Here is a 9219-nt window from a genome sequence, read left to right as displayed (position 1 = left end):
AGTTCACTGTGAAGTTTGGACACCTGGCGCCTTGTCCCACTGTCGCCCGGTGCCAATGTCGTGTCGGGCAAGTGGATCTTCTGGCATAAATTCCATGCTGATGGGTCCTTCGCTCGGCACAAGGTGCGCTGGGTGGTTCGTGGCTTCTCCCAACGTCTCGACTACGACGAGACCTTCAGTCCGGTTGTCAAACCGGCGACGATACAGACCGTCCTTAGCATCGCCAGTTCTCGCGCTTGGTCGGTCCACCAGCTGGACATGAAGAATGCGTTTCTTCACAGACACCTCGCGGAGACTGTCTACTGCTAGTAACCTCTTGATTTTGTCGATCCTGCCACCCCCGATCACGTCTATCTACTGCAGAAGTCCTTATATGGACTGAAGCAGGCCCCAAGGGCATGGTACCAGCGGTTCGTCTCCTTCCTTCGATAGTTCGGCTTCATCACCTCCACCTCTGACACCTCCCTCTTTGGATACAAAGAGGGGCCGAGCATCAGCTACCTGCTGCTCTACGTTGACGACATCGTCCTCACCGCCTCATCCTCGACTCTTCTTTAGCACATCATGGGGTGTCTTCACTCCGAGTTCGCCATGACGGATCTTGGCAACCTACACCACTTCCTCGGCATCTCCATCACGTGTTCCTCCCAGGACCTGTTCTTGTCTCAGCGACAGTACGCCCTGGATCTTCAGCATGCTGGCATGGCTGAGTATCACTCTACAGTGACTCCGTTGACACTCATGCTAAGCTTTCAGCACACGATGGCGCCAAGCTCCAGGACGGCTCTGAGTATCAGAGTCTTGCTGGGGCTCTTCAGTACCTTACTCTGACTCGACCTGACCTGGCGTATGCGGTTCATCAGGTGTGCCTCTTCATGCATGACCTACGCGAGCTCCACATGGCCCTGATCAAGCGCATCCTACGCTATGTGAAGGGAATGCTCTCCTTCGGGTTTCACATCGGTACCGGCCCTATTCAGTCTCTAACTACCTACTTCGATTGGGCTGGCTGCCGGAACTCTAGACGCTCGACCTCCGACTTCTGCGTCTACCTCGGCGACAATTTGGTATCTTGGTCCTCCAAGCGCTAGACCACGGTGTCTCGTTCCAGGGCTAAGGTAGAGTACCGAGTTGTGGCTCATGCTGTGGCAGAGTGTTGCTAGCTGCGTCAACTTCTTCAGGAGCTTCATGTCCTGCTTGCTTCGGCCTCTGTTGTCTACTGTGACAACGTGAGTGCTGTCTACATGACAGCCAACCCGGTGCATCATCGGCGCACGAAGCACATCGAGATTGATATTCACTTCGTCCGTGAGAAGGTGGCCTTGGGTGAGGTCCGGATCCTCCATGTGCCATCCTCTCACCAGTTCATAGACATCATGACAAAGGGCCTGCCAACTCCTTTGTTTATTTAGGACCAGTCTGTGCATCTGTGATCGTCCCGCTTCGACTGCAAGCGGGTATTATGGAGTATATGTGTATTTTAGAATGTATTTATCCTTTCTTTATACACTTGATGTATTTCTTATACTTCAAGCCATATTAGTCAGGGTCTCAGGGAGTGTGGTGTTTCCATCTACTTCTCTACGTGAATCAATCCTTTGATACGTATCTGAATATCTGATGACACGACCTGCTGGACTAAACGCTACCAGTTGTTAGTTCACCTTCGCCTGTGGACCGAGTCCAGGCGCCTCAAAAGGGCAGGCATCGCGACACCAACACGCTGGTTCTCTCTCCTCTCGCTCTGCTGGCTGTGAAATCTCCACCGACCGCGCCGTCTATCCCTCGCTTCACCCCTACTTAAAATCTCGGAGCAGCCTCCGCTTCGGCACGCCGCACAGACCTCAGAGCTAGCAGCTAGCGGCATACTCGAGCCGCCGAAGCAAGCAAGCAAGCACGCGCGCGCGGCGTCAAGCTCGAGCTCAGAGGAAGCAAGCAGGCAGGGAGGGAGAAGCGATGGCGATCGTGGGCGCCGAGTACTGCGACCCCGAGGAGCGCGTCCTGACGGTGCGCAAGACCTCGCACTTCTCCCCCGGCGACGGCTTCGCGGCCTACGACAGCCGCACGGGCGGGTTGGCCTTCCGCGCCGACACCTACGGCCGGGGCCACGGCGGGGGCGCGGCGTCGTCGGGCGAGCTCGCGCTGCTCGGACCGGCCGGGGAGCCGCTCCTCACCGTTCGCCGGCGGCGCCCGTCGCTGCACCAGCGCTGGGAGGGCTTCCTGGGCTCCCGCGCCGACGGCCAGAAGCCGCTCTTCTCGGCCCGCCGGTCCTCCATCCTCGGCGGCGCCGCGGCGGGGGCCATCGTCGAGCTCCTCCCGCCGCTCTCCTCGTCGCCGGGCGCCCCCGAGCTGCTCCGCGTCGACGGATCCTTCGCGCGGCGGTGCTGCCGCGTGGTGGCGGCGCCCAGGGCCGAGGGGGAGAAGGCGAAGATGGTGGCGGAGATCAAGAGGAAGGTGGACGAGGGGACGCGGGTGGTCATGGGCAGGGACGTGTTCGTGCTCAAGGTGAGGCCCGGCTTCGACGCGGCCTTCGCCATGGGGATCGTGCTCGTGCTCGACCAGATCGCGGGCGACGAGGTCGGAGCCGACGCCGGAGCGGACGTCCTCGACGCCAAGATCTGGTGACCGATGATTTTGCAGGTCGCTCGCTTCTTGGTTTAGCTGTGTATAGAGCTGTGGATCTTGTTTTCTTTTTCCTTCTTTTTTTTCCGCGTGTTCGTGTACGCGCATGGCTCCAGAGAAATGGCAATGCATAATACGTTCTCGATTTTACGTTTCGAAAGATTTCTTTTCCGATTACTCACTGTTGTTGCATGAGACAGGAACCTGTGAACCTTGTCAGGACTCAGGAGTAGCCATGTTCAATCAAACTTTGCAGTGATGATTCGATCTTTTGATCGATCAGTTCTCTGCTGGTGTTCAACATTTTCCCCAATCCCATTCCTCCCAATAATTGGGTCTTCCTCTTCTGTATCACTAACTTTGGTAATCCACCTCAACTGCTCCAGTCATCAAAACGCGACAATCTTGGAGCCAGTCAGCGACGTTGAGACGTCGTGCCGTGCGGCAGTAAAGTGAAGCCATCAGCCTCAGGAGTCAAGGCCCTCGAAGCGCAAGTTGCATACGGAGGAGGCTTTCTCCGTGGCAGAGCTTGCTTGGCAGGTCTGTTGGTCTACCCCGTACGTGCCCACAAGGAGAAGTTCATGTCGAACAGCACGACGACGACGATGACGACGACGACGACGCAGATCATTATTTGCAGAGACGCATCCGACAAAGACGCCTCCGGTCTCCGTCGTTTCGTGAAACACGTTGCATGCATTGGCGTTGGGATGTAGAGATAGAGATACTACCAATAATTACGTAGGCGTTCGTTAATCCAAACACAAAAATCAAGGGCAGCGATCATTGTAGACTGTAGTACTGCACTGCTGATTAGATCGGGCCAGGCCAGCTGGAGGAGAACAACAAAAGAAAAGGAATCTTGGCGTGGGAAAAAAGAACGGTGTGAGCAGTGAGCTGATCAGGCTGCGACCCCGACAGGGATATCTCATCCGCTGCCGGTTTTATTATTAGTATGCTACGGGAAACACATGCGCTTTTCTTTTCGCTAGCTGCACCTTTTACGTCAGACACAGACTCTCCACACCACTTGCATGCATGCTCCTATTCGCATCGAAGTGATGATCCTGAATTCCTGATTAGTTTTGCTTATAATACAGACCAACCAGACATCCGCAAATTGCACTTGCGCTTTGCGAATTTAATACATAGCTAAGCTGCCGTATCATTTGTATATGTCACACTGCAGTATCAAAATAGTACGACTTTCGCAACAAAAGGAAAAGGTATCCAATAGTACGTGGAATCCCCTGGCATTGCACATATGCTCCCAAACGAGAAGATACGGCGATCAACTTTGCTGAACCAGCACATGAACATGATGCCATATAATATACGCGCTGCGCCTAGCTCTCCCACAGCTTATCCAGGGGCTAATATAAACCCCACACAGTCAGGCCCGCGGCGTGCAAACCTACCAATTCCACCAGCACAATTATTGGGAGTTGGAACGCCGGACGAAGAGGACGCGGGCAGCGTGTGCCGTTGCTTTCCAGCTTGACCGGTCGCCGGCGTACAGGAGACGGGCCGGGGCGGCGGCGATCGGTCAGTCTGTTGGCCACCACCACCGCCCAGCCCGCCCGGTCGCGTTCGTGCTCTCGAGCAAAAGGGACCCGGCCGGGCGCGCGGCCGTTCACTCGCGTCCGGAGCCGGGACGTGGCGTACAGGGCGGGGGGTTGGCACCGAACACGGCCCCCCGCACTAGGCGGTGTCGAGACTCGAGACGGCGTGCACCCCCAACACGGGCGGGAACAGTGTGCCCAACAGCGACACAAACGTGCTGCGAAAACTAAATGGCGACGCGGTTCGTTTCCATGACGATTGAACGCCTCATCCTGTGACGTGTAACGGCAATAGTCTGATCGGCGCGTTATTTACGAGTGCTAGCTGCTTTTGATTCTGTTTCACGCCTGGACGCGGGCCCTTTTGCAGGGGGCGACCGGCGAGAGATGCTTAGGCCAATGCAATGCAGATCAATAAGCGCTTTGCAAACCCCGCAAAAAAAAAAAAGCGCTTTGCAAAATGCGCATGCAGAACGTATGCCTGAAAGCTCAAATTTATGCAGTACTGAACCGACACTACCCAGTGCTCAAGTCCACAGAACAATGGCTGGAGTTCTAGGATTTCCAAACGCTCTCTCAGCGGTCTTTGCCTCCTTTTAAGCTTTTCAACTTTTGCTGAAAAACGGAGGGAGAAGAAATGCAGGACAGGACTTGAAAGAGAATGCTGGTTGGTCTTGGTCATCCGTTCAGTCTGTAGTAGCAGGTGCAGCATGTGTACCTAGCTTACGTTCTGCTTAGTGCCGCTCGCATTATTGGCACGTTGCTTTTATATGGAATAAGAAAGCGAATTCCATCTCCATGCGAGGACACTGATGTGTTTTAATTAATTAACGCCTCTGCGGCTAAGAGGCGTGTACGTACGTGTGTGGTGTGTACAGCTTCACTTTGTCTAAGTATGATGATCAGCGAGGTCTTTTATAACTGCTGTTTTTTTTTTTTTTTGCGAGGAACACAAATGCTGCACCTGCTACTACAAATGATGCTTTTGGTTCTCTTCCTCCTGGATGCTTTTTTAACAGGACGAGATGCTTAGGGTAACATTAATAAACTCGATGTGCAGATCATACCATACATTCATATCGTGACATATACCGTACCCACAACCGGCTCAAGCCTCAGGCAAAGCTTTCATCTTTTGCTGAAAAAAAGGGGAGTGCAAGTACACCGAGAAGCCATTTCGTAAAATAGACATTGCACTCGGCAGAATCGACCCAGTCGATCGCAGTACGTGAAAGTAAGCCCAGTTTGGGCCCAAGACATGCGTAGGCCTTAAAAGTACAGCTCGCCCTTCTTCCGTGAGATAATTAACCTCAAATTTCGTTCCTGATGCTCTTTTGAATTTTTCATCCGGAAACCGTTAAATATCATGCGGAAAAATGATTTTGCCCCTATGAACCCCACCAACCTCTCCCTCCTCTCCTCCCTCCACTGCTCCACACCGCACGGGCCTTCTCCCTCCACCCGGGCGCGCCTCCCCCGTTGCTCCACACCGCCACCCTTCGTCCGGCTGCGCCTCCCCCGTTCCTCCTCGTTGCCAAGGGGTCGGCCGTGCCCCTCCATGTCCAGGACGCCGGCAGCACACCCAGGCAGGACCCGAGCTCGAGGAAGCCGGGCGCGGCCTCCGGTCGCGCGCCGCGTGGCTGCCTTCCGCGCGTGCAGCCCGCCCTTCGCCCACGCCATCCACACCGCGCTCGTGCACATCGCAGGACCGCCCGCGCCCACAGGAGAAGGATTTGCAACGGCGTAGGTCCGGCAGCGTGGAGGCGGCGAAGCCCGAGGGGCCACCTCCGACGGCGGCGGTGGCGTTGAACGGCCGGGAGAAGAGGGAGCTGATGGCAGAGGTAGACTTGCGGCCCGGCGCGGCGGGCACAGCGGCGGAGGCCTCGAGCCCAGCCAGGCGCTCGTGGAGGCAGGCGGCGCAGAAGCCAGCGCCGTCGTGATGTCCGGGCGCCTCAACAAGAGGAGGAAGAGCGGGCCCCCACAGAAGGTGGCAGCACCTTGGCTGCCGCTTGGGAGGCAGAGCGCGAACTTGTTGGTGATCTTATGGGCGCGCGCGGCCTACGCGGGCAGGGACACCCTAGAGTGCGCGAGCTCCGCAACGCCGACGGTGCCGGCCGGGAGCTTAGCAAGCAGGGAGTGTGGCGCACAGGCGGGGAAGGGACCGGGCGGAGCGGGTTCGTGCCGTCGGTGTCGTTGGCGGTGACGGTGATGTGCGTGAGGTCGCCGAAGCCGGACTTGCGCGCGATGGGGTTGCAGGGGTGCGGCGTGCACTTGTAGCGGAATGGGTCGACGGCGGCGACGACGCCATGGCCCGTGCGTGGGCAGCCCGGCGGGTGGTAGCTATGCGGGCTGCCACGGCGAGATCGTGCGGTGTAGAGCAGAGGTGGGAGAAGGGGAGGAGAGGAGGGAGAAGGGTGGTGGGGTCTAAGGGGCAAAATCATCTTTTCGCTGGTATTTAACAATGGTAAGATGAAAAATCGAACAGAGTGTTAATTTGCGAACGAAAGTTGAAGTCAGTGACACATAAGGAAGGAAAAAAATTTAAGGACTAAGAAAGAAACGGCTCATTTTTCTGGTGTGAAATAAGGAATTATCTCTTCTTCCATACGTGGGCACAGTTCACAGGCTAGTAAGTACGACTAATTCAACGATCGGTCAAAGAAATGCGTAGATCTCAAGAACGATTAGACACGGACACCCACCCTAATTCATCTGCAGGTTCACTGCACTTCCAGCTCTACAGCGATTCCTGCCGAACAAAACCAATATGGGACATGGATCCAAGAAGTTGCAGAGACAACCAAGAACCCATTCTAACCTGAGGGACAGCCGCGCGCCGCCGTGGAGACCACCGCGTCGTCGTCGTTGACGCCTCCTGCGCGCTCGCATATATATGGTCGCCGGCTAGGGGTGGACGGTATTTCATTAACCGTCCACCCCTTGGGCTCCAGATGGCCGTCGGATCATACATGTATGGTCCGGGATTGGCCAGGAGATCACTCGGATCGACTTGGTCGTTTTGTTGTCGGAGCCGGATAGTAGCCGCGGGCATGCGGCGGCGCTCTTGCAAGGCCCCAAGACGTGCGACGTCGACGGCGGCGTCGCGGACGCCCGGACGGGGCATCGTCGGCCGCACGCGCGTCCATCGATCAGTGGGTATGAGGAAGTGAGGATGCTCTATTGTTCTGTGATGTACGAGACCGCCCTTTGCTGTCGCCGGTCGCTGCGTCCGAGATCACCATGACCGGCGTGCCACGAGCGTTCTGGTTGCGATCATCTCAATTCGTCGTTGGCCATGCTCACCGCTCAGCGGGAAGGACTGCGGCCAACGACCAAGGATGTCCTGTGCAACAATTCCGTCGCTATCTAATTTAATTTTCCTGCTGCTGCATGCTATTTTCACAAATGGAGCAAGTTTAATTTGGTTCGTAGGTTGTCCTGCAGGTTTTCAGTTGCAGCGAGGAACGCGCATTCCTGAGAGTTTTTGGTCACTGATGCTGTCTATCTATATGAGGTAACCGGCAACAGACGCTGAGAAGCGCGGCTTGCGAAACGGCATCCGTGCGTCAGCCGAGCAGGGTCACGCCCATGAAACTCTTGGCGTCTGGAACTCTCAGCCGCATCGGCGCGTCTACCGCGCTCGCGCGGTCGCCGCTCGACTGGAGCGCAGACTTGGCTATATAGGCTGTCTACCCCAGTCCGTCGACACAGCGGCGTCTGAGTGGCAACCGACTGGCACGCCCACGCCTGCGTGCCTGCTGGACGGGATGAGACCAGCATGGCCATCCCTTGCTTGGTCGCTGCAACCCGCGATCCGGGAGATAAGACACGCAAAGCCAGTAGGCAGTACCGGCGGGAACGCGGCGGCTCTGTGAGGCGTGGCAGCCGCCCAGATGAGGTCAGGGGGTGGACGGTATTTCATTTACCGTCCACCCCTGGGGTCCATTATGGCCGTTAGATCGGAAACGTGCGCCATGGATTCCCAAGAACTCGGCTGTTTTCGGGCTCGGGAGCCCGAGGTGAGTGGGAGTCCTTGGTTAATTGGGTGGCGGACGACGGCGCGCGCCAGCATGCCGCAGCGGCGAGCTGGCGATGTTCCATGCTATGGTGACCGCGTTGCAAGATGCATCAACTCGAGCCGGCCGACTGCAGGGCGCTGCCCGTGGAACGGCACCCTTGCATGAGCGACCTGCGCGCGGCCGCACCGAGCAGGGTCATGTCTGTGGACGCGTTCCACCAAAGGAGCGGTCTCCAGGACCACTCCACGGCTGCGCCGTCAACGGCTTTTGGGGACGCTTGGCCCTGTCCGGGGCATCACAGGCGCTGTGCATCATGTTGCCTTGTGCCGTGGACGCCGTGGCGTCCGATGCCATGGCACCATGAACCCCGAGACCTTTGCCTGGGATCGGCGGCGCACCTGCGTCCGCGCGCATGGAAGCCTCGAGCAATCCTCCACAGCAGCGACGCCGAGGCCATCGGAGGCGCGGGACGAAGCCTCATCGGCAGCCAGCGCGCACGGCGACGGCATCGTCAGCTACCGTGCTCGGTAAATTCCGATGCCCAGCCTTGACAACGTCCGGTACCCCGGGAATGCTGGCGACACTCTGCGCCGAGGAGACGGGTGAGCGCCTCGATCGAGTGGCGGAGGCGACGTGGCGGCGCTCGGGCACGGTGACTGGCAAGGCACGGAGCAGAGGCGGCTGCCAGGGGGGTCGGGGGTGGACGGTGTTTCATTTACAGTCCACCCCCTGGGCTCCTATTGGCCGTCGGATCGGGCTCGTGCGTCCGGGATTCGGAAGGATATCGGTCTGACTAGGTCGTTTTTCTGCCTCGACGCCGCGACGGCGCTGCTGGAGGGGCGCCGGCAGTCTCGTCGCCAGCTTCTGGGGCATCGGCGGACGGCGGCGGCAGGCGATTCCAACAAGGTCGTTGCTCGATCGGTGCTGACGACCTCCCCGTTGGTTCCTCGTCGAGAGCAGACGCGCGTTCACTCTGCACTGTCCTGTCCTGCTGGTCTTTCAGTTGCTGCAAAAAC

The 9219-nt window shown here is 57.6% G+C and overlaps 2 protein-coding genes across 2 annotated transcripts; both read left to right on the top strand.

The window, feature by feature from the left end:
* Positions 1-591: 591 nt before the first annotated feature.
* On the top strand, positions 592-1091 carry LOC117856510 (uncharacterized mitochondrial protein AtMg00810-like). The gene is made up of 2 exons (XM_034738858.1): positions 592-723; positions 864-1091. Exons 1-2 carry the CDS (start codon positions 592-594, stop codon positions 1089-1091), a joined length of 360 nt encoding a protein of 119 aa, XP_034594749.1.
* A 660-nt stretch (positions 1092-1751) lies between these two features.
* On the top strand, positions 1752-2782 carry LOC117855205 (protein LURP-one-related 5). Its single transcript, XM_034737503.2, has one exon. The coding sequence runs from the start codon at positions 1957-1959 to the stop codon at positions 2623-2625; it is 669 nt and encodes a 222-aa protein (XP_034593394.1). The 5' UTR covers positions 1752-1956; the 3' UTR covers positions 2626-2782.
* Positions 2783-9219: the final 6437 nt, after the last annotated feature.

This window comes from Setaria viridis, chromosome 5 (genome assembly GCF_005286985.2).
Source record: "Setaria viridis chromosome 5, Setaria_viridis_v4.0, whole genome shotgun sequence".
NCBI lineage: Eukaryota > Viridiplantae > Streptophyta > Magnoliopsida > Poales > Poaceae > Setaria > Setaria viridis.
The sequence above is the reverse complement of the archived record's forward strand: the minus strand, read 5'-3'. Positions and strand labels throughout refer to the sequence as shown.